This window comes from Pezoporus occidentalis, unplaced genomic scaffold, assembly GCF_034315485.1.
Source record: "Pezoporus occidentalis ecotype Australia unplaced genomic scaffold, CSIRO_AGI_Poc_V1 ctg259, whole genome shotgun sequence".
NCBI classification, from domain to species: Eukaryota; Metazoa; Chordata; class Aves; order Psittaciformes; family Psittacidae; genus Pezoporus; species Pezoporus occidentalis.
Genome location: NW_026914491.1, coordinates 639,711 through 664,375, shown reverse-complemented (window position 1 = coordinate 664,375; position 24,665 = coordinate 639,711). Strand labels below are relative to the sequence as shown.

The 24,665-nt window shown below is 51.6% G+C and overlaps 1 protein-coding gene across 1 annotated transcript; it reads left to right on the top strand.

Annotated features, from left to right (window-relative positions):
* The first annotated feature begins 365 nt into the window (after positions 1–365).
* On the top strand, positions 366–10,342 carry MAPRE1 (microtubule associated protein RP/EB family member 1). The gene is made up of 7 exons (XM_062623806.1): positions 366–471; positions 1,141–1,264; positions 3,833–3,978; positions 5,257–5,461; positions 5,845–5,954; positions 6,615–6,767; positions 7,149–10,342. The coding sequence occupies exons 2-7, from the start codon at positions 1,144–1,146 to the stop codon at positions 7,203–7,205; spliced, it is 792 nt and encodes a 263-aa protein (XP_062479790.1). The 5' UTR covers positions 366–471; positions 1,141–1,143; the 3' UTR covers positions 7,206–10,342.
* The last annotated feature ends 14,323 nt before the right edge of the window (positions 10,343–24,665 follow it).

The window sequence follows — 24,665 nt, the reverse complement described above, 5'->3', positions numbered from 1 at the left end:
GACCTGCGTGCCCACAAGGCACCAGCAGCTTTGGGGTGGGGGAGAAAAGGGGATCCGCATCAACCGTTTATTGCCGTCTAATTACAGACCGGGGTTTCTGTAGCCCGTCACTGGCACGTTTGTGTGTGGAGATCAAGGGGCTTCACGCAGGGACGGGCGCCCCTTGCCTGCCGCCCACGGGGGCGCTGGGGGGGATGTGGGAACCCGATGGGTGACATCGGGGCACGGACGGGTCGGGACCGGACCGGACCGCGCGTCCTCGGACCGGAGCCGGGGGAGACCCCACGGGCACGCGGGATGCGGCACCTGTGGGCGGGGCTAGCGGCACAGCCAATCGCAGGCGAGTCCGTGGGCGGGATCGACGGCCGTGACGCAAGCGTGACGCAAGCGCGTAGCGTGCGAGTGACGTGGTCCCGGGCAGGCGGGCGGGGCCGGTTTGAACGCGCAGGAGACGGGGCGAGAGCGGGGCAGGTAACGGGCCGGGCCCCGGCGGGGGGCGGCTGCGGGCCCGGCCCGGGATGGCGGCGGGGCCCGGCCCGCGTCCGGGCTCGGGGAGCGGGCGGGTGGCGGCGAGCCGGGCCCGGCGGGCGGTGAGGAGAGCGGCGCGAGGCCTGCAGGGCCCGGCCGCGCCCCTCCGCTGGTGCGGGGAACCGGGGGCCCGGCGGCGGAGCCAGCGCCCGGCGCGGCTGTGGCCGAGGGGGGAGCGGCGGCGGCGGCGGGCGGGTGGGTGCGGGCCGTGCCCCGCCCGGGGTGGGGGCGTGCGGCGTGGTCGGCCCTGCCCGGCGGCAGCTGCACCGGGGGCTCGGCGGCGAGCGAGCGGCTCCGCTTTGTGCTGGCGGGGCTGGGTGGGACCGGCCGCTCGGTGCTGCTGCCCTGGGGAGAGCGATAACCGGGGCAGAGCAGGAAGCGTCGGTGCCGCGCCCGGTGAGCGGGATGGACACCGGCTCGTTCAGCGCTGCCACGGGAGTGTTAATGGTGTTAATGGGTCTTCAGAAAGCCCCAACCACGAGGTCACCCCCGCTGTTTGCAGCCGCCTCACAGCGTTTCCTGTGCTGCTGGGTCAGGCCTGTCTCGACAGGAGCCGTGGGAACGTTTGGTGATAACGTCTGTGGTACTAACGCCGCTGGTTGTGCCTTCCAGAAAATGGCAGTGAATGTGTATTCTACTTCAGTGACCATCGAGAACTTGAGTCGACATGACATGCTGGCCTGGATCAATGAGTCTCTGCAGCTGACGCTGACAAAGATCGAACAGCTCTGCTCAGGTGAGGCCTCAGCGCCGGGGCTGCCAGCTTGGAGGTGCTCCCCAGGTCTGCAGGGGTTCCACCGTGCTGTGTGACTGTGCTGGTGCTCAGTAGCCATCCCAGTGGCTTCATTCCCGGTGTGAACAGATCCACGGTCACTGGTACAGTCTGGTTGTGGTTAGGGCATTATTGAAATGGCTGTTAATAATGTAACCATAATGAGAAGGTGTATTCTTCTGACTCACTGCAGTTTAGATGAAATAAGAAGGAATGGGGGTTAACATGAAAAAAGACCCTTAGGAGAGGGTCTTTTCCAGTGAGAAATGAAGTATTTAGTCTGAATGGATCAAGTAAGTCTTACAAGTGTAGTAACTAGAGTAAATAAAGGGGATTTCTTATGGAAAAGAACCACTGGGAGGCTGGGCAGAGGGAGTGTTGTGAGGAAGGGATTCTGGTGACTCAGGTTCACCTTCTGGACTTTATGACTCCTCTTGGTGAAGGAGTGTGTCAGTTGGTGTCACCTCAGCTTGCTTTGGGTTGAGCTGACTTAGCACAGCTGGACCTCGGTAGAGTCGTCAGCAGAAAGGGGGAAGTAATTGTGGTACAGAAATGAAGTCAAGTGTCATCACAGGGAGGAGCGTGTGTGGGAGGAGGCTTGTAGGAACGAACACGAGATAATGGTCTGTGGAGTAAGAGCTGGAAGAAAATAAGGCTAGAAATGCAGCCTTGGTAAAAGATGATGATTTGGGTAACTGCAGCGGGTAGGCAAAAGGCACTTGGTGCAGAGTGGAAGTGCAGCTCTTGGGGCGAGTTTGAGATACGGTGTTGCTCATGGAATGATAGATGGGGAATAAAAGGAGGAAGGAGTAAATTTAAAGTCAGTTTGGGACTGGCAGTGTTGGATGTGGGCGAGTGTGGAAGAAAAGTTCACAGAGATTACAGAGAAGCAGGGGACTTACAACAGACATCTGACAGGTATTTGTAGTGGCTTTTTTGTAGTGAGGTGATGGAGGAAACCTGTGAGAGTGAAGGCACTAGAGCTCCACAAGCACATAAGTAAGGGAAGTGATATGCATTCTCTTATTGTCTGCTTTTGGATGGGCGGGTTAAACCCCTGTTTTGTGCAGTGTTGATTTATACAGCTGGGAAATTGTGCTTAGGGTTGGTGTGAGCCTCGCGTGCTGCGAGTGCTCTGTCTTGCTGTGAGGCTGTGCAGAATTTCAGCTCGCCTGTTTTCGGGACAAGCCTGGGAACTCTTGAGGTGGTGTGTGCTGAGTGATGTCCCTGTGTCTGCAGAATGCCTCATGCTTCCTCAGGCATGGAAGTGGCTTTCGCTTTTGGTCATAGTTGTGTGAAAGGAGCTCCCAGGCTGGCTCTGCTGCCTTTGGCAAGGGCAGAGGTGACAGCAGCGAACTGAGATTGCAAAAGACAGCCTTTGGCCTATGCTGTGATCCCTCTATTTTTGTCACACTTATCACTCTGACTACCGATGGTGAGCTAACCCCTGATTTCTGGCAGGTGACCTGGTTTTGAGCTGGGTCTTGGAGTTCTTCAGCAAGTGAACTGAAAGCCAGGGGAGATCAAACAGCATGGATAAAACCAGCAAGATTTTATTATATCTTGGTAGGAAGTGAACAAAATAGGACTCTGTGGTTGAGATGAATAGAGTTGTTTAGAGCAACACCATGTACTTCATGGCCTTTACATAGCTCAGGAAATGTTGTGTAGCCATTTGAGTTTGAGGTCAAGGTTCCCATTACTCTCTGTGTGCACTTAATTCATTGGTGGTGTGAGGGTAGCAGTGCTCAGAATGTCGTGTTTGAGGTTTTGGGGCACACAGTTACATGTTGTCACTGCAGAGTGAGGGTACAAGTTAAATATCTTTTTTGTTGGGTGTGTATATTCTACAAAAGAATCTTTTTGGAGGTGATCATTTGCTCTGTGCCTGAGCTGAATCCTTTGTTTGCTCTTGTTACAGTAAGAGCTGAATTGAAGGTCATGAGAGATTTAAAATTAATAGAAAGAAACTGTGTTATTTCAGTCCTTTAAGGCTGGATTTAAATATAGTCCATCTTAATTTGGCCTCTTGCCTTGGAGGGCACCTTGAATTGTGTGCAGGTTCTGTTTGTAGGCAGTAAATGTATCACAATTTCAGTAATGATTAAATGTAGTGTTTAGAATAGTTATTTTTCTGGTTCAGCTTATTAGTGCTGATAAGAGGTGATTACAGGCCAGCGAGACACGTGGAGCAACTCTGGTCCATACTGATATCTGTTAAGAAAGGGAAATTGGGTGACTCATTGGATATTTGTTTTCTCTCTTGGAATTCTTGGAGCAGGGTTGCTCTTGTTCCCAAGACCTCAAGGCATGAGACCAAGAGCTTGGCTCTGCAGCTTGCCTAAGCTTATTTACAGCCAGGCTGCCCCAAAGCAGGAGACTAAAGGTTCCTGTTTCCTCCCTTTTGTTGCCATTGAGGGATGGTGTAGCTGAGGGATGAGTCAGGTTGGTCTGCTGATCTGACAGGGGTGACTTTACACTAGTGGGCTGCCTCGATTCATCCCAGGGTTTGTGTTCTCTTTCTCTTGGCAGGTGCTGCATACTGCCAGTTCATGGACATGCTCTTCCCAGGGTCTGTAGCGCTCAAGAAAGTGAAGTTTCAAGCAAAACTGGAACACGAGTATATCCAAAACTTCAAGGTTCTACAAGCAGGTTTCAAACGAATGGGTGTTGACAAAGTAAGCTGGGTTGTAACTGATTCACTGTGCTCTTCATGGCAAAGTAGATGCAATGTGCTTTCAAATTTAGAGCTGAGTAAATCTGGGAGCAGAGTTTACTTGTGGTTTGTAGATCTCAAAACTTGGTTTGCTCTGGGGCCCTCACTTGATATAGGACACTACCTGCTTTACCCCAGCTGAGGTCAGGTTTCCAGGTCTTAATGCTGAGATGAATTTTTCCATGTAGTTCTGTGCAGCTTCAGTAGCCCAGACTGATCCTGACATTTCTATGTGATAAGGTTTACTTGAGCTTTCTGTTTGAACCATCTCTGTTTTGGTATGTTCCTATAACCTGCTGGTTTGCTGGTCCTGAGGATTTCAGATTCTTCTTTTCAAGCATATAGAATGGTTTGGGTTGGAAAAGACCTTTAAGATCGAGTCTAGCTGTTAACCCAGCATTGCCAAGGCCACCATTAACCATGTCTCTAAGCACCACATCTACACATCTGTGAAATACATATTTTAATACCTGGAGGGAATTTGAAGCTAGTGAAAGTGAGATCTGAAATTAATCATTTCAGATCGAATGATAGTTGTGCTTATGGAAGGGTGATTTATGTAGGTAATAGTTACTGACAGCAGGTATGGTGCAGAGCATCTCTGGGTTAAAGTCTTCTTTCTTCTCTAAAAAGACATCTTGCTGTGTTGGCTGGTAGCTTCAGCACGAACTTGATTGGTGCTGAGCTTGAGGGCAGCAGATTGTGCTGTATGCCTGGAACTGGACAGCCTGTGGTGCCTTCATGTACCGAGTGGTGATGTACTGGCAGTGGCTTCTGGCTCCTGTCAAGCCACAGACTCTCAGCCCATGGCCTCACAGACAAGGCTTCACAACTTGCTGCATCTGTTTAATAAAGTTCTGCTCCTCATTCCAGAGGAGCTGTAACTGTAACCTACTGAAAGGTGGTGTTTAGGTCTCACAGTGGTGCTGCCTCTGCTCTGCAGTTCCGGTTCACGACACCAAGCGCTGCCTGAGTTCAGCTTTACAGGAGGAAGTTTCATGTTGAAACTTGGTGTAGCAGGAACCTTAAAAATTATTTGGCTCCTCACAGTGAAAGCAGGATTTGTTTTTAATTCAGTTACCAGCAGAAGGCCTGCTCTGGGACATACAGTTGTTATCAAGGAGGAGTTTCTCTACACCGGACAAAGAATTACATTTGTGGTCTTCTGAGTGCGCTCATTTTAAAACAAGGGAGAGGTTTTTTTACCCTTAACATGACTTTGACTTTTTTTCCCCTCCAGATAATTCCCGTGGACAAACTGGTGAAAGGAAAATTTCAGGACAACTTTGAATTTGTTCAGTGGTTCAAGAAGTTTTTTGATGCGAACTATGACGGGAAGGAGTATGATCCCGTTGCGGCTCGACAAGGCCAAGAGACAGTAGCTCCAAACTTTGTTGCTCCAGTTGTGAACAAACCCAAGAAATCTCTTGGTTCCGGCTGTGCAGGTAGAGAAAATAGTTACAAGATTATCTAGATCATTAAAACCTCTGGGGAAAATAAGACCGAGTTGCTATTTAAAATCAGTGTATGAGATGAGAGTAGTTTGCATCTCTAGAGGTGTTAGGCTGCAAACACTGAGTCACTCTGTAGTGCCTGGTTATCTGGAAACTACAGAAGACAATCTTCTCTTTTAAAGAGAAAAGGGCAAAGGTTGGTGCCAACACATACCAAGACCAAATAAAAATGGAGATGTCACATGGAGTCAAGCAGAAGGAAGGGACATACCTTCAAACTCTTATGGGCCTGAATATGTTTGGAAGGGGAATAATACCTTTCTAGAAGGAAGAAAGGTGTTCTGAGAGGAACTAACCCTGAGTTAATCTTGCAGCCCCACAGAGGCCCATCGTTGCACAGAGAACTGCAGCAACTCCCAAAGCTGGGACTGGGATGGTCAAAAAGGCTGCGGGAGACAGTGAGTCGGCAGGATTGATTGAGCAGGTGTGTGACCAAACCAGCCCTCTGTTACTAGTTTTATCTGCAGATTTATTCTTTAATAGCATGAAATGGCTGGGTCAGGCAGATGGAATAAAATTACCTGAATCTCATTTAAAATCACTTAAAAGCCTTTGTTGTAATGGACTTGCTCTCCTGTAGGAGCTAGCCCCCTCCTGCAGGACATGAGTAGCAGAAATTCAAACCCTGTGCCATGTCACACATAGCATTGTTTCAAGTATTTCCACAGCTGTGTTGCAGCTCTCACAGCATTCCAACCGAGCTCTAAACAGCTGCTACTTCACTGAAATGCTGAATGTAATACAACTAAAGCTGCCATCAGCATTAGAGCTGTCTTGAAAGAAAATGTTAGCAAAGATGACTGCAGGCAGCTAGTGCTTTACCTATTTCATGGCATAAGCACACAATACCACTTTCTAAGTGGTATTGTGTGCGTTGGACTGGGTGTTTGTTGTGGCAATGATATTACAATATAGGAAACAGACCTTCTCCTCCTCCTGCAGTCCCCCTTCCCCCCATCTTGGTTACTTCTGAAGCGCTTTGCATGTTACCACCCTCCTGAGAGCTATGGGGACCCTGCCTGCAACATAGATCCTGCTGAATTCTGTCTTTGGTGGATGAATTATTATTGATGTCTTTTGGCAGATCAATGTATTGAAACTCACTGTTGAGGATCTGGAGAAGGAGAGAGACTTCTACTTTGGGAAATTGAGGAACATTGAGTTGATCTGCCAGGAGAATGAAGGGGAGAATGATCCAGTGTTGCAGAGGATTGTGGAAATTCTTTATGCCACAGATGTAAGTGATCTGCTATAAATTGCATTGCATAGTTCCTCCCTCCCTGCATAACTGGGAGCTGGTTTGCTTTCTAGGGCTTCCTCTAGTTCTGCTTTTTCATTTTTGTCTTTAGGTTTCTGGCCTAGCTATTCCCTCTGATTAAGGATCAGATAACATAACTGTAGTCAGGCAGCGAAGAAGGCTAGCCTTGCCTGAAGAGTATGTAGCAAATAGATCAAAGATCAGGAAAATAACTCTCCTGGTGATGTATCTTGACACTGTAAATGGTGACTTAAGGGGTATTTGTCCCTGGTAAAAGTTAAAAAAGAAAAGCATACAGAATAGCAAGGAACTGGTTTGATAGCAGATTTTCATTCAAGCCCTTGTTTTCTTCCCCTTCAGGAAGGCTTTGTGATACCTGACGAAGGAGCACCACAGGAGGAACAAGAAGAGTATTAACAGACCACATACTGTACCAGCAGAGCAGCAACATCAGAATTCTTTGCCCCAGATCATGTGCTTAACTGTAAAATACTCCACTTTATTCTTAGAGGACTCACTGGTTTCTTTTCATAAGCAAAAAAGTACCTCTTCTTAAAGTGCACTTTGCAGAAGTCTCACTTTTTACAGCGGGTTTGAGTTAGGAGCTCTTTCTCACTTGGTAGCAGAGCAGTATTCACATTGAAATGGTATATTTAGGGAGCAAGAGGCTGAACATTTGGAACTTGTTGCAGAAAGGTTTGCTGGTAAAACACTGGTTTGTGGGAAGACTCTTTGTATCTAAGGTGGTGTGTAGTAGAGAAATTAAAGACTGACTCATGGAAAGATTGAGTTAATGTGAAAATGCAGCACAGAAATTATTATAAAATGCCTTAAGAGTATTTAAAATATGCCTCCAGATGCCAAATTGAAGTAATGTGACAGGAGATTTTATGTGCTTCATACTGGGGTAGACGTTTAACTCCGCTCACTGCTGGCTGAGAGGCCTTGCGTGGCAATCCTGCCTTGTCAGCAAGTGCTCAAAAAGGGGCTATGAAAACAAAACTCCATTCCTGTGGAAAGCTGCTTACTAAGTGATTAGTTCTCGATGGAATAGGCCTCAACGTTGCCTGTCACGAGAGTAGAGGGAGTATGAACAGCTGAGACACATAAATTACCTTGAAGAGTGCTAAAGCCTTTTTCTGTGGCATTGTGGCTAATGACCTTGCTAAAATGTACTGTGTTTTCTGTAAGAAATAACAGCAAAAAAAGCAAAGGGCATCCAGTCCTACTGCCTGAAATGTTCTTCAGAAGTATCTTTTTCCTTCCTGGCTCTTGGTTCTATTTGTCCTGTTGCTTTTCATTTTTGTTGATACACTTTTTGATCTCTCACTTGTTCTTTTGCCTTTCCCATCCCAAGGAATGCTGAGCAAATCCAGCAGTTGTAATGGGGCTTGTGCTGTGCAGTTAGTTTAGAATGAAAGTGAATTGAGCACATGAGGATGATGACTTTTCTGTCCTTTTTCTTCCCCCCTTTCAAGCCAGGGCATATCTGATACTACTTGCCAGTTCAGTAGTCTTCTGGGGTAAAAACTAAGAGGAGCTGGCTAACAGAGCTAATGTTATTGCAGAAAATACAGTACTGAGACTAACTTAAATATTAATATTTAAAGTCCTTTCCTTACCTGTCCTTTTTTTGCTACCATGCCCCTCATTACTGTTGTGTTTGGCAAGATCCTGCAAGACTTCTGATCCCCCTTCACTACTGAGATTGATCAGTCCTGTTGTGCTTGTACTCATTTGTTTCTGGTGGTAGCTTGTCCTAAAATGTGTGTAGGAGAGCATCTTATGGTAATTGTTGTGTAGTGCATGAATCTTCGTGAAATTCAGAGAAAAACCCAAATTCAGTGAATGCCAAAAATGCAAGTAACTAGCCATTGTTTAAAACTGCAGTGGTGCTATTTCTCTGTGGCCTTTGAGACTTTCGTTGCCCTAAACCTCCGTTTTACTGAGAAACCATATTTGACTTGGATTTTTCTTGACAGGGTTTTTCTACTTTAAGCAGTTTCTAAATAAAGTTCTGTATTTCAAGAGTGTCACGTCTGCTGGAGTCTCTCGTGCTTTCAGATCCCATTAGGCGAAGCTGAAGTTCGTGAGTTTTCAGGAGGAAGCTTGCAGGCCCTGGAGTATCAGCTTTCATTCTCCAGTCCCAGTTAGAGCTGTTGCTCTTGTGATGTTGAAACCTTTGGAGTCTGCTGGGGGAAGCCATTGCTTGAATTCTTGGGTTTTTTGCCTTATTCCTCCTGCAGCGGATGAAATGTGAGTGTAGTGTTGGCTTCCTTCTCCTAATGTGACTTCACGTCTGTTTAAAGTGTTTTAAAACTGCTACAACGCTGGTTGTTACTTATAAGCAAGCTGTGAGTTGGGTCTCTCGCCAGTCTCTGAGCAGATCAACTGCAGGCTTAGTTGGTGTTTCATTTGAAGTGTGTTTGGTAGAGCCCAAATGTAACTGCCCCAGATGTGTGGGCAGAGCAGCATCTTCAGAGAAGTGCTTATGTGATGCATCTAACCTGGAGTTGGAAGTGTTCCCAGCAGGCTTCTTCCTGCCCCTGCTTGGTGGACACTGTTCTGCAGAGCAGGCACTGCTGGCATTGCCCACTGCTGTTGTGAAACTGGTGTTGAGCTCCGGGAGTGCAGGTGTAGAAAGGGGGTTTTGATGCACATAAAATCTTCATTACCATTACTTACTTGCTTTGAGGTTGGAAGCATGTTTTTTCAACTCTAAATATTCCATCATTCCAGCTGCTGAGAGCAAAAGATGGCAAATAGTATGTGCCTGGATTTGACGGTGGCTTCTTGGGTGTCTGCTTTTGCAGTCCAGTTGTGTGCTGGCACCTGGTCGCTTCAGGTCTCTCTAAGGAGCCTGCACGTGTGGAACTGCAGAGCACCCAGGTGGTCAGATGGGCGGCATTAGGTGGATTTTGAGCTCTGCTAGCAGAGCAAGCAGATAGCCTTTTGTGCTGAGAGCATGTTGAGTAAGAAATAGTGCTGTCAGAATAGCCCTGTGAGACTACTGAATGTGTGGAGCTATTGGATGTGGGTTGTGGAATGAAATTGAAACTCGGATTGTAAGTCAAAGGCTGCTAAGATTTCCAGTTGCTTAACATCATGTCTCTGCTACCAAGATGAGTTATAAATAGAAGGGGGACAAACTTATGTAGTTGGCTTATGACTGCGTTATAGATACTTTGTCATAATCTTTTTTTAATGTCCTTTTTGGGAAGAAAATAACAACACCAAACCCAACTCAAACCCATAGATGTAACGTAGCTACTCTGTGACACTGGTACAGTATCTGCTGTTAAATGCTCACCTGCAGGAACAGTTCCAATAGCATCCAGCCTTTCTTAGTGTCTTAGTTCTGTCAGAGATCTGCAAAGCGATGGGAATGGAAGCAGCAAAGCTCACGTCTCCTCTGTACCAACATGTCTTACTTGCAGCTGGACTCCTGGATGGTTTTTTAACTTTTTATTGTCCGTTTTTTTAAAAGCTCCTTGTTTGCAATGACAATTCTTACTGTAACTGTTCAAAGCCTTCAAATAAAGGCCAAAAACTTCCTTGCTGTTGTATATCACTGTTCAAAGTGACTGCTTAATCACTCGGTTGCCTTGTAGCCTGTCTAGTTGAATGTTCATCCACAGGAGCGTGTGTCCTTCGGGAGTGGGAGTTTTTCTTTCTTAGAACAGCCTGTTAAGGGTAAGGCTGGAATCTGCTTATCACAAGAGAAAGATACTGTTTTGCAAGTCGGTGTGTAAATGTAATGGGGACTGTAATGCAGATTTCAAGCTACCCTGCTGGCATGCAGCATGGGCCTTGATTTCCATACTGGTGCAAGAGCTAGGGGGGATAATCATAACGTATGGGCCCTTACTGCAGCGCCTGCAAACAACCCGGTTCCTGCAGAGAAGAGGAACGTGCATCAGGGCCCTGCTTTGTTAGCAGGACAGATGGAGCATTCACTGATCTAGTGCAGAGAGAGCAAGGGGGGGATAAAGTCATTGGAGATCTGCTGCTGGTTGGCTGGGAAACGTCGCTCAATATTTGATGAGAAGTTTCCTCGCCTCCTGATCAATCATGTTCTTATGAAAAATGTACCCTGGCTTCCCCTTCGGACAGTCAATGTTTAAAGGCAATAACAGTCACAAGAGACTCCCCACAGCAAGGTAAGAGCTGCAGCCTGTGGCTCCTCTTTGAACACCCTCGGGAAGTTTTGCTCAGTGACCGGTTATTTGCAGCACAACTTTAGTGCTTCAGCGTTAGGTAGAGGTTTGTTCTCCGTGCAAGATCGCTGCAGATACACGTGCAACCTGGAAGCCAGCTTGTGTAAATGGCCTAGCTGTGTACCGTACCTGGGGGGGGATGTGGTGGCTGTGAGCTGCGCCGCTTGGGCTGCCATAAATGTGTTTGCTGATTGGGAAACTGTAGAAGTGTGCTGGAGGGTTTTTTTGGGGTCACCGATGCAAGGCTATTGCACATGCCATCGTGATGATCGTTCCTTGTTACGGATGATCTGGTGGGTTCTGGGTCTCCATTTCCTGTGCTTGTTTTCACAGGTATGAATAAGTTCTGCGTGGCAATGAGAGAAATTGTAGATAATATTGACAATAAAGACACTGATGACTTCTTGTGAAGGCTGATGCTGGCTGAGATGCTTCATAGCCTGGGTAACGACACTGGCCTCTGCAATGAAGGATTAGGACTGAGGAGCAGCCGTTGCAAAAGTAATTTCCTGATTTATTTAAAAGGGAGGAGAAAAAGGAGAAAGAAATCAAAGTCCATTTGTTCCTGGTGCTGGAACAGTGCTTATTCCATAGCTCTCTTCCCTACTTCTGGCTCTGTCACCACAGACCCTCAGGTAGTTAATTCTACTCTCCTTTTGGTACTGTGCAAACGAAATCGCTGACTGTCTTGCAGGAAGGGTACTGGGAGTTTGTGCTACCCAAATGCAGGAGCAATGGTACCATGCTGGGAAGCTGGGACTGGAGGGGATTTGAGCAGCAGCCCTGCCTTGGGAGCTGCTTGTATTTGTCTTCCACTTAAATGGTTCTTTGTGCTGCCAAGAAAAATGTCTGCTATTAAGTCTTCAATTTCTCAAAATCAAATAGGAAACATGAGCATCCTTCCTGATGAAACTGGCTTCATAAACCAGCCCCTCATCTAAGAACAGTGTCTGCGATGGAGTAATAGACTTGGTGATAAATGATTCTTGTAAATGGGTTCTCTTTTGGGTTTAATCAGCCTGGTTTGGCCATTGTATGTAAACCATGCATTCAGAGGTTGTGCCTGTTACCTTGGTTCGTGGTTTGCCTTTGTATGACAGCTATTCTCCTTCACGGGGCATAGATTTACAAAGGTAAACTGTCCCATTTAGGAAGATTGAAAGAACTGGGGTTAATCTGTCCTAGAGAGGAGACTGTGCTGGGGGCAGAGGCAGACTTCGTCTCTGTATGCATGAGAGGCTGTCGCAAAAGAGACTCTGGCCATGTCCATGGTGAAGCAAACTCATGGAATGAATTCCATATTAGACAAACAACTTTGTCACTCACAAGCTTCTGGCATGATATAAGCACGGATAACGATGGAGCGGCAGCTCCTCTCCGTGCTTGTACGTCCTTGTGTTGGATGGGAACGGCACCTTGCTGCGGATGCTCCATGATTTCCATGTCATGGGAGATGGTGGCAGCGCCTTGTGAGCAGCTCCCTGTCTGCACCCCCAGGGCCAGCTCCTCACTTCCCATGGCAGTGCCCTTCTCTCCCCTCTGTGTTCAGACTTCATTGCCGTGCTCCACGGGACTCCTTCCTTTCTGAGGCAGCAGCAGCAGTGAACTGAACTGATTTCATTAAGTGAAATCTCCCCTTTTGCAGCTCCTCGGGAACTGGTGCTACCAGATGAAGCTCATTCCTGAGCGCCAGCCTGTTGCCTCCTGCTCAGCTGCTGCTAAGAGCCCCGGTGCTCACCCTGCTGCCATTGAAATAGCACAGGCAGGCTCCGGTAAGACAGGTCTCTGCTCTGTTCTGTAATTTACCCATTGCACCATGCTAGCAGGCAGCGCTGCTGGAGTTGCAGCATTCTCTTCCTTCCGGGTAGAACTTAAGGTACCAAACTCTCAGGTGCTGGGAAATGCGAGGGGAGACTGAGCTAAGCTCTTAGGCAGAAGCTCTTCCCTGTGAGGGTGCTGAGGCGCTGGCACAGGGTGCCAGAGAAGCTGTGGCTGCCCCATCCCTGGCAGTGTTCAAGGCCAGGTTGGACACAGGGGCTTGGAGCAAGCTGCTCCAGTGAAGGGGTCCCTGCCCGTGCAGGGGTTGGAGCTGGAGGAGCTTTAAGGTCCCTTCAACCCAACCCATCCTGGGATTCTATTCCATGAGTTGTCAAGAAAATGTGGAAGGGGCTCCTTTCTGTTGTGATTTATGGTTGGTTTTTTAAACCTGTAAATAAATAAGGGGCTTGAAAGCTGCTTTAGGCTGTATGAGAACAGCTCCTGCAGAGGGGGTGCGGCAGGGTCAGTTTCTACAGGAAAACCCTAGGAAGCATTGCCCTTTTTGGGCATCTCATTCCTCCTCCATCCTGTTCCTCACTTCCCCCCTCTCCTGCTGTTCTCCACGCTGCTTCGTTGCCTTTCTCCCTGCAAAAGCCATTTCTCTGCTTCTGACAAACTTGTGGTTCCTAAACCCGCAGCTGCTCTTGTGCGGGACTGGACCCTGGTGCTGGGTAAGGTCTGGCACGCCTTAAAGCCGGCTTGGCTCGGGATCCTGGCAGGATTTGGCCGGGGTTCAGCGATGCTCTGGCAGTAGCAGGAGGTTTCCACCAGGTGGTGCTGTTGGGCTGGGAACGGCCGGTCCCGGGGACGGATTCGAGCGCCGGGATTAACCTGGGGCATCCCTGCGGATTCCTTTCCTTTTGCTCGGTTTGCTGTTTGCAGGTGAGCTTTGCAGACGAGGAATGCGCTGAGAACCCTGCTCCAGGGGCACCAGGACCTGTAAACCAGAGGAACCAGCAGCCCAGAGCAGGCGGGGAGCCCCTGCTCCTCCTTCCCAGCGGAGGAGCCCATCACCCAGGCTGCTCATTCCTTTTCCTTGGCAGTGCCTGCTCCAAGGGGCTCACAGGCTTCCGTGAGCACCATCACTTACCCTGACAGGCTGTTGGTTTTCTATCGGAGCTCTGACTTTGGGCTGTAAATCACTGTTGGTTGCCAGAGCCCACTCTGGCTGTTGTGCCCTCAAAGGGCTGTATGGAGAGCGGTTGTACTTGGCTTCTGCTTCCCACTTGCAGGAGGAGCCATGCTGGATCCTTCTCCTGAGATGCTCTTTCCCCATCTTGTCTCTCTGTTGCTGCCAGTTCTGCATGGATCATGCCATTGTGCATCTTTGTCTTTCCCTCCCCTTGCAGTCTTTAACAGCTTCCAAAGCCCTGCACCAGCCTGGAATTCCTCTCCTTCATCCAGGCTCTGTCAGACAGATGTGTCCTGTGCCGCCTTCCCTGAGAGCCCGCAATGTGTTTCCAATGACCTGCTGTCGTTTCCATGCATAGCTGCATATTGCCTCTGCTCATCAGCCATCAGCAATTGCTTTAGAGAAAGGCATCCTCTGCTCTGATGGCTCCCCAGAGAGGAGTTTATTGGCAGGATAACATAAAAGCCCCTTTCCCTGCTCCGTGCTGCAGCTGAAGCTGTACCTGCTTACGATGGCCATTCCTGCTGACACCAGCTGCTTTATCAGTGATACTGAGATTTGTGTCTTCATCAGGCAGTGGGTGCTGGTCTGGGGTAGGGCAGAGCTGTGAGGGGTTTGGGAGGCACTTCAGCAAGGGCTGCTGCATCAACACATGTTCGATTGGGATTCTCCTTTAACCTCAAACACAATTACGTAGCGTTCCTGCCATTGGAATGCTCCTGGCTCCCAGTTGCCCATTGGTCTGGCCTCACGCTGTTTGCTGCATGTTAACGTGATTTCACTGTGCTGTACTTGATGGATCAGTTTTGTCTGCAGGCCCTTCCTGGCAGGAATCTCTAGATGGATCCTTGTCCTGTTGCTGGTGCCTCTTGCAGTACAGTAAGCAACCACCACCTTCCTGGTGGGAGAGGGGTGCGGCTGAGAGGAGAGAAATCCATCCCAATGTACCTACAAGGAGATGATGATTTAGACGCTGCTTGACAGGGTATCCCGGTGTCTGCTGAGCTCCAATGGTGCTCTCACTGCTAACACAGCAACGCAGATGTCCTTAAGGCATTGCTTGCTTCCTGCAGATTGTTACGGAGCCTCCAATTCCAACCAGCTGGATTTATGGATCTCCTAATCCAGGTACGTTTGTCTTACAGTGATCATGTCCTGTCTCCAGCAAGAGCTAGTAAGGAGTGCAGGAAATGTGAAGGGGCTTCTTACACTGACGTAGTGACAGGACAGGGGGGAATGGCTTTAACCTGCCAGGGATTGAGAAGGGATCTAAGGAAGTTCTTCCCTCTGAGGCGCTGATCAGCCCCTTTCTAGCGGCATGGGTGCATCTGGACCTGGGTGTGCTCAGTGCTCATCCCTGTTCCACAGCCCTGCCTGCCCAAAGCCCTCCCTGGCCTGGGCTCCTGGTGCACGTTTGCAGGGGTGCTATGGCTCTGGAGAGGGGCCTGCTAGGAACTAGCTGAGGAGCGATGGAGAAGTTCTCCACGTAAAGCCCTGCTTGTATCAACAGCAACTCCAGTGCTGAAAACCAAGTGGAATTAAATGGACCGTGTTTCTTAGACATAGCTTGGCCTCTGGCAGGCTGGAGCATGAGCTGAATGCACGTGCACATTGCCACGTAAACAGCTGGATGTGGAGCACGTATCCTGCTGCATCGCTGGACCAGATTCATGATCACTGATCATGGCTCACTGCTCTGATTTATGTGCTGGGGGTCAGAGCCCCTTCCAGACAGCACCTGGGCTGTTGTGTGCTTTGCAAAGGCATCGTGCTCTTTATCTTCAGTTCCCCAAAGTTGGTTTGGGAAAGCAGGGAGGGAGCATTTGTGCCTTCTGTGTGTGCCCGCTTAAAAGCCAGGCAGGGTTTCGGGAATCTTGCACATACCCAACCATCAGTTTGGTTCTCAGACTGCGCTGTTTCTGTGTTAAAGCAAAGTGTGAATCTATTGTATGGAGATGTTGGTGTCTGGGGGACCGAGCAGTAGCATTCAAAGCCCTGATGCATGTTTCTGTCTACATCTGACTCCATTTGTTTCTCTCCAGATGCAGGTGCCAAATCCATCTGTTCCTTCGCGTGGTAATGATTTTGGTAAGAAGTGAGTAAAGGCAGCGTTCGGCACCGGGGGCACATTCCTGCGCTGTAAATGCACATCAGCTTTTGCAATGTGATGGAAGTTGGTTAACCATTTGCACTGACCCTTTCTGGTAGCTCCCTTCACCCCACCTCCCCGGGGAGCCTGGGCAGGCAGAGGCAGGGAGAGCTGCGGTTGTTAATGCAGGAATGACACACGGACACGCTGCCCCCGCACGGAAATCCCCTGGGATCCTCCTCTCCCCGTTCCCACCAGGGTCCTGGTGTTCAGAGCCTTTTCTCAACACCACGGCCAGCAGAAGCTGCCCAGACCCGCGCACCTCTGAGGAGGCATCTCCTGTCCCTACAGAGCCGCTGGCCTGTCCTTGCCCGGGGCACTGCAGCCAGGATGTGGCTTGCGGGCAGCGGGCGCTGTCACAGACACGGGTCCCCTTCCTCTGTGCCTCCCTGCTCTGCCTGTGGACCCCGCAGCTCGTGCAAGGAGCCGGGATTAAACGGCCCTGCTCCCTGCGACACCGGGAACGGGGCTCTGGGAAGGCTCAGGTGCCGATCCCGCCGTGGGCGCCTGGAGCTGCAGTGATTTATGTGTGCCCCGTGCTCAGCACACCGGCCTGGCTGCAGGATGTGCTGCTGAGCAGCCTGCGCCCTGCCAGCACAGCACCAGCCAGGCTCAGACCTGCTCACGGAGCTTCCGTGGGGCCTGAAAGGCCTCTTGAATTATATGGATTTCATACAAAGGAAAATGGATTTTTTCCTGCCCACCTAAGCGAGCCTGTGGTGATTAATGCTGCAAAGGAAACCCAGCAACAACAAATCCGGGTTTATTATGGGCTGTGGGTTCCAGGAGCATGAAAAATGCACGCTTGGTAAAAGAAATGTTTGCTCCTTCAAAAATATCTCCATAAACCCCTTGTCTCTGCTGCATTTGGATGCTAATGGGATACAGAGCTTCATAATTCCGTGCCTCTCTTGTTGCTGAGCTGTATTGCAGAGTAGGTGTGTTCTATGGGGGAAAACTTGGCAGAGGAGAGGATTCACTCTTTGGTTGTGGACTTGGTCGAGTTTTCCTTCATCTGTTGCTTTCACAGAGAAAAGTGGAGGAGATCAACCCCCTGTGAACACAGGCAGGTCCTTGCAAGAGGCTGGCCCGGAGCCCTCCTGCAGGGCAGGAGCTGGGGGATACGAGGCTGCTGCTGGGTCTGGGGCTGTCGGTGTGGGAAGCGAGCAGGGCGTGAGGCAGGTCCCGTCCGTGCTTGGGGCTTTGTCCCCTGTCCCTGGGTCTCAGTGTAAACCTGAGGGGTTCCTTTGAGCGAGGGGTCTCGGAGGCTCCGTTCCCAACCACAGCAAAGCCTCCCCACTGCTCGGAAACAAAGGCCCACTGTGAGCCAGGATGTTCTTCCTGCTCGAAGGTAGGCAGGAATTGCAGATAGGGATTAGGGAGCGTGAATGCTGCACTATTTACGCTGTGTGCTCAGTCACCTAAATCAGGTTGGCAGTGTTTGAGCTTTGCCTGGATAATTGATTCAAATGTAAATTGAATGAATAAATCCTTTACAGCTAAAATATGCTCTCTTTTTATCTCGATTCCCTTTCTTCCCCTTTGTCAAATGGCATAGAAAATGGGTAGTTCTAACCTCATGAATAGATATTTGACAACCTTTGCAGGAGGGCGGGTGAAATGAGGTTTGTGTGGTCTGGTTTGAGGAGCGCCCCTGGGGTGTTCATCGGATTCCGAAACTGCTCCTAACTCGGTTCCTGTGCTTCTGCTCAATGATCTGCTTGCGCACACGTTCGTGCCGCTCTCCCGCAGCAAGGCTGGCGGTGATTCACGTCTGTGAGCACACGCTGCATCAGAGGCTTTTCTGTTAACAGCCGTGGAGTGAACCCCCGGGGCGGCCGCGCGCCCTGCTGCCACCAAAGGGCTCCTTGGTTTGGGACCCTGCGCAGAGAGGACAACTTTGTGAGCGGTCTGTGGGCGTTTGAAGCTGCCTTCCCTTAAGGCTTCCCTGATGCTTCAGTAGGACCAGGGCTAACGCGCCAACCCTGGCCAGCCAGCCGCGGTGTGAGCCCTCATCCCAGCCCGGCTGTGTTTAACCAGCAGCTCCACAGGTGACATTCTTGGAGCTGGTGTGTGTCCAGCACAGCCGGGCTCCGCATCCCTTGTCCTGGCAGCATTCCCCCTCCTGGAGCGAGCATCACCTGGTGCATGGATTCGGCATTCCTCGGGCTGTAACTGCCGGGTGTTTGCCCTGTCTCGGGGCAGGGATCCCAGCGCTGCACACCGGGCCCTGGCTGCTGTGGCAGGGTTTAGCTCTGCCCACGTCAGCTTTCCGTTCTGCTCTGGCATCCACGTGATTCAGGTACCCCAAAGGGATCACCCCTGCCCATGTGTGACGGTCGCTGCGGGCTGGCAGCTGCTGCTTTCAGCTCCTTCAGAGGGAGGCACCAGCGCCCACCAGCCTCCCTGCATGGCTTTGGGCTCCGGGAGCTGGAGCCCACCAAGGTAACGTGGTACCAAGCACCGAAGCGCTTCCCCGTGTCCTCAGTGCATGTCAATGTCCGGGCTTCTCTTGAATCCAATCAACCTCCTGTGTGCCTCAAACACCCGCTGCTCCCTTGCCTGCCCGCTGGACTGATGCGGACCGGGTTGCTTCTGCAGAGCAAGAGGCTGGTTTGGGCCCTGTCTCTTTGCTGCTGCTGTTGAGCATCAGCATTTAGGGGTTTTGTTATGCAGCTTCTTGCATTTGTGTTCTGTTCATAGGGGTTAAAGAGCGAACAAAACGGTTCATGCCCAAACTCACCACTATCCAGAATCCAAGTTTCTCTCTCCCTGTCTCTGCACTGGTCCCTCATGAACAGGATATTTTGTGACTGGTTTCAGAGCCCGACTTTGGCTGTTTAGAGAAGATCCATTCACTAAACCATGGAGGAGCAGCTGCCGCTCTCTGCTGAGCCCAGCCCAGCACATAAAATATTGCTCATTTGTTTGGCTTGGGAGACATAAAGTTGCTGTAGTGGAACATCATTACAGGCTGCTCCTAATTCACCTCAGGGCTATTTCTAATAGCGCACAATTCCCCCGTGGCAGTCTGGGTGAATGAGATGGGTGTTTTGATGTCAAGCTGGATGTAAGAAAGGTTTTAGGACTCAAAGCTTTGCAAGAGAAATAAGCACTGTTTGTGCTTGGATGCGGGGAGAGGTCCCTGTTTTGTTATTAACACTGCAGCTATTGAAAATCCTGACACTTGTTCCTGGGGGATTTGAAGCAATTCGAGCCATGAAATACTGTTTCAGCTCAGCCTTTTACAAGCTGCTGCATGTTGGTGGAGCCGAAGGTGGCTTTGAGAGCTGGGGGGCACCCAGGGCCGGTGTTCACTTTCTGGTGTGTGCTGGAGCTGTTTCAGCCGGGGTGCAGCTGGTTGTGCCCAGCTCTCGGCAGGTAACCGCTGCTGGCCAGGCGGAATGGCTTGGGAAAAGCTGCCCCAAGCATTGGGATTTAGACCTGCTGCTTTGCACCAGGGCCATCGGCACAGCAGCCAGCACTGGGGCTGTGGTGCCTGCAGGTGTGCTGCCCACGGGGCTGAGAAGGGGCCACAGGCTCTTACTTGCAGAAACGTAATAGGAGAAATAAAGGGTGATGAGGTGGGAGGCCGGAGTACTGTGGTGGAGGGACCGCGCCTGTTTCCCATGGCCAGGAGCAGGCAGCTGACCAGGACCCTGCTTTTCTCCTTAGGAAAATGAAGCCTCAAGAAGCCTCATCTCCTCCTTGCACCACAGCTGGGTGGCAGCATCAAGAGGCTGGCGTGGATCTGGATCCACGCATCACAGGCAAGACAAGCGGCCGCTGGGGCTGTTTCCTGGCTGCTGCACCTCTAAGTGCCCGTCACCCCTCTGAGGCAGTCGGTGCTTCACGCACAGTTTGGGTGCGGGGAGCTGCAGAGCGCACCCCACATCCCGCTCTGCCACAGCCGCCGCTCTTCGCCCTTCGTTGTCTTCGTTATTCCCTACAAAACAGAGGTAACAGGCGGCAGACGTGTATCTGCTGCAGCTCCAGACAGGCAGCCTGTGTTGCTGAGAGCGATAAAGCCAACAGCAGCACTGCATGGAGTTTGGGCTAACAGAACAGATGCTCTTTGCTGCTGCCGCGGGGTCCGGGCGCTGGATCACAGGGCTCCTCACCCCGCTTCCAAGGGCTGCGGTGTCAGAGGCATGCGGGGATTTGGTGTGAGACAAGATGCTCGTGGTTCCTGGGACAAAATGAACAGCGGGAGAACATGATTTACAGGTTGCTGCTCTTATCCGAGTGCGTGTCTGAGCAGCAAGGCTGTTTCCCGTGCAGTGATATTGCTGATGCCCAGGGTTGTATTAAACATGGTCCCTCTCCCGGCAGCCAGATAGATAACCCCTGCTTAACAATAACTCCTGCGGAAAGAGAGACAAGGGTTGTATGCTGAAACAGCAAAGATCTCTTGCTAACTGCTAGAGATGACCTTGATTCGGCGTGTGAGGGCTGCGAGGTGCCATAACTCAGTGAGGTATTTACTGTGAGCTGCACAGCACAAGCTCAAAGAACCCCAGTTCCTTGTTTTCTTCTGAGTAACTTCCTGTGGCAAACGGGGATGTCTCTCTTCGAACTGGGGTGCTCTGCTCCGGGTGAGCCTCCGCAGCGCTCGCCCCCCCTACATGGGAGCTGCTCCAAGTCCTAGTGCTGGAGCTGTTTCGTTGAGCTGCGTTTCCAGCTCCCGGTGGCTCTGTTCAGCAGCCGCTCCCTGCAGACTGCTGGGCCTTTGATGCTAGTTGGGGTATGGCGCGTTAAAAACCCCCTCAACTTGTTTCTAAAGCCTCACTAAAAACCCCGCTGGGACTTTGATGTTGAGAAGATTCCACTCAAAGCACCCCAACTCTCTGAAGCTCGCCCGGCCTTATCTTGAAGGCAGAGCAGCGAGTGGCTGCCTCGGGCAATAAAGCATCAGTGGCAGCAAAAATGTGTAGTGATTATTCATGGTGTGAGCATCTGCACTCAGGAGAGGCTGCTGAAGTTACCGGAGCCTGGCGATGCCTTCAGGAGCCCAGCTCTTCATTTTGGAGATGATATTGACAGTTCCTTGTTATAGTTCAGCCATTTCCCTGTCTGACCCAGGTGGAACACCGCAGCAGAGCACGCGCTGATTTCATTCATAAATCCATAAATCCCAGTTGCGAGCATCCATGCCCAAATGCTTATAGAGGGGATTTCCTGCTCAATGACAGGATCATGAAATCCCAGACTCGTTCGGGTTGAAGGGACCTTAAAGCTCCTCCAGCTCCAACCCCTGCCACGGGCAGGGACCCCTTCCACTGGAGCAGCTTGCTCCAAGCCCCTGTGTCCAACCTGGCCTTGAGCACTGCCAGGGATGGGGCAGCCACAGCTTCTCTGGGTACCCTGTGCCAGCGCCTCAGCACCCTCACAGGGAAGAGCTCAGTCTCCCCTCTGGCAGGTTGAAGCCATTCCCCTTGGCTTGTCCCTACATCCCCTATCCAAAGCCCCTCTGCAGGTTTCTTTGTAGCCCCCTTTAGCTACTGGAAGAGCGTCAGAAAGTTTCCCCTGAGCCTTTTACTGTGTGGGTGAAATTGCCCCTGAATCAGATTTTTAGTCCCTAACTTCACGCTGTGTGGTACAGCACCGGGGCCTCGCTCCGCTCTGCTGTGGGTCCTCAGCTCTTTGCGGTGTGTCAGATACTCATCAAACTGCGCTCGGCGCTAAAGGGGGTTTAATGATCTCTCTCTTTTGCCTGTCTCGTGTTTCTGTGCGCAGGAATCCACCCGGCCCTGCTGCGCGCAGCTTCACGGGAGCGCTGTCCCCCCACACGCCCCGGAGGGGTTTTCCTCGCGATGCTCCCAAGCGCTTTGTGCTCAGTCCAAGCGGCGCCAGGCTCCAGCGAGGCTCCTCTGCGCTGGCCCCGCACCGCGCTGCTGCTCTTCACAAGGCTGGGGGGCAGCGGGGGGCCCGTCCGCGGCCCCCGGGGCGGGACCGCTCCCTGCCGCGGAGCCTCAGGCCGCCAGCAGGGGGCGGTACAGCCCAAGCTGCGCCGCGTCCCGGCCCGGGGAGGAGCCGCGCGGAGCCTCCCGATGGCCGCGGGTTCGAGACCCGCCCCGGCCCCTCTCGGGGTGTGCGCGGGGCTGTTCCCCTGCTCCCTCTTCCCGGCGCATCCCCGGGAGCTTCCCCCCTGTGCGCTCGCTGCGGTGCACGGGTGCTGTCCAGCGCCCTGGGGACGCCTCGGAGAGAGGGGCCCTTGCTGCCATGGCAGCGCGAGCTCCGGGCCCCCCGCTTCCATCCCCTGAGGGTGAGCTCCTCACGCGTTTCTTGCCCCAAAACCGCCCCTCAGGTTGGAGGCCGAGGGAGGACGGGTGTGAGATCTGTAACAGCTCCTCACGGCACCGGGCCGGGCAGCGGGTGGGTGCTCAGCACCCGGCAGGTCCTGACCCCGGGTCTGATCCCCTCCAATGCCCCTTTGTGTGCTCCCTTCTGTGTCCCACTGATGTCCTGAGGCTTCTGCCCCGAGACGGGATCCTCGTGCCCACCAGCGCCGGGCTGGCCATGGCACAAGGATGAGCTTGCCCTTGGTCCTGCTCCTCAGGATGATTAAGTCATTAACCAGGCTTGTCTAACACGGACGCGCTGCCTTGGGTCAGGTGCAGTTTCTTTCCAGCGGTCGGTATCGTCCTAGAAATAAACCCTTATTTACATAGTGCTGACTCCAGCCCCGGCTGTTTGTAAGAGCTGTAATTTATCCCCCGAGGAACGCCTGGACAAAGCACAGCACTAATTCTGCCACCTGCACTGATGATGTGTCCAGGGGGACCCTGCCGAGTCTCTATTAAAAGATGAGAATAAGAGAGAAAGCCTAAGATCTTTACTTGCAGAAGATGTATGTGTGCAATATAAGGCTGCTGCTAATTCTTCCCAGGGATTAATAGAGACGATCAAGGACAATTTCGCTCAATACTGCTGTTTTCTTTGTAAAGCAAAGCTTCCCCAAACCTGAGGCAAGACAGAAGCACGGCGCTGAGCCTGTGGTGCTCTCCTTCAGTCAGATGGAAATAGCTGTCTTTATTCTAAAGTCTCTGTCGGCACCACAGTGCTGACACTTCCTGAGACAATGCAATGGGCAGAAATCCATTTTCCAGCCTGGGAGGAAAGCAAGAAGTAAATTGGGAGAATGAAGAGTGAGGAGGAACTGAGGCGTTCACAGCGCTCGTGATGGGAAGAAGGCAGAAAATGGATTCATTTCTTTAAGATACAGCACTAGGTTTGACTTTGGGGTGCGTGCTGCATCACTCAGGAGCCCAGGCTGCCCACGCTGTGGGGCTGGCTGCAGACACGGGGATTCCTCTGACTGCACCCCCCAGATGTGGGGCAGGGGAGCTGTGTGTGCCCCATGGCCTTTCAGTGGGGGATTCTGCCAGTCTTGTGTGGGGCCAGGAGTAAACGGCTGCTCTGGGGAACCCTGGAACGTGGCAGCTCTGGGTAAGCCAGGATGCAGGATGTCCCCATGGGGAGATGCTCGGGGGATTTCAGCTCAGTCTTTGCAGGCTGATGACAGCCACTGACAAAATACTGCGAAACTGAGTGAAAATGCCCAGAGCAGCTGGGGAGGGGGTTGGGGCTCCCCAGGCTTCCTGCCCATGGTGGCTGGTTCCCCTGTGGCTCCTTTGGCCAGTGCTGCCTTCAGCATCACTCCTTGGAGCACCGGCGGAGGTCTGAGGCCGTGGCTCTTGCACTGCAGCTCCTCACGCTGCATCTGGCTAATGAAGTTTGTCCCTTTCCTGTGGCTGATAACGCTGCGCTCATTCCGCTCCGGTTCACATCTCGGAAGCACAAAGTTTCCTGTCTGTGCAATTCCTGGGCACATCGATTTGTGGCTATCTCCTGGCAGGGGTTTCATCTGCTCTCGCTGTTTATGTGCGGCACTGCGGATGCACCCAGGAATCAATGCTGCTGCTCTTGCTCCTTTTGACAGGCAGCTCCTTCGAACTCTGCCTGCGAGCCCGATGTCCTCCTCCCCATTCCTGCTGCCTGTGCCGTCTGCGTGGCCCTCACCCAGGACCACGCTCGGGTTCTCAGGTTCCTGTGTCGGGAGCCGCACGGGTGAGCGATCAGACACGAGTGCATCTGGAAAGATGCCGTTGACGTCTGTGCACGCACAACACCACGAGCCCCTGGTGCGTGCAGGAGCAGGAGCCTGGGTCAGCGTGAGCCTGGGATCGATTTGGCAAGGCTGGCTGTTGTTGTAGAGCCATGGGTATTAATTAAGCTGCTCTGCCCTTGTGCGCTGCTGACAAAGGCAGCCGCTGAACCAGCTCTAAACCTGGCTGTGGGGACTGGGGGGTTCTGACAATCCTGGGCCAAAGTCCAGTCCCAAAGCTTGGGGAGGTTTTGCTTCAGGTCTAACTAAAACCCTTCAGCTCCTTTCGAGGAGGTTTTGGTTGGGGTTTTGACAAATCCATGATTCATCCATCCCAACCCGAGCAAGAGCACAGGTAACTGTACAGAGAGATGCTCTGCTAAGGCAGCGTTTCTAGATAGCGTGGTTCAGTGTGCTACAGGGAGTTCAGGGAGGGTTCCTCCTTCCCCCGAGT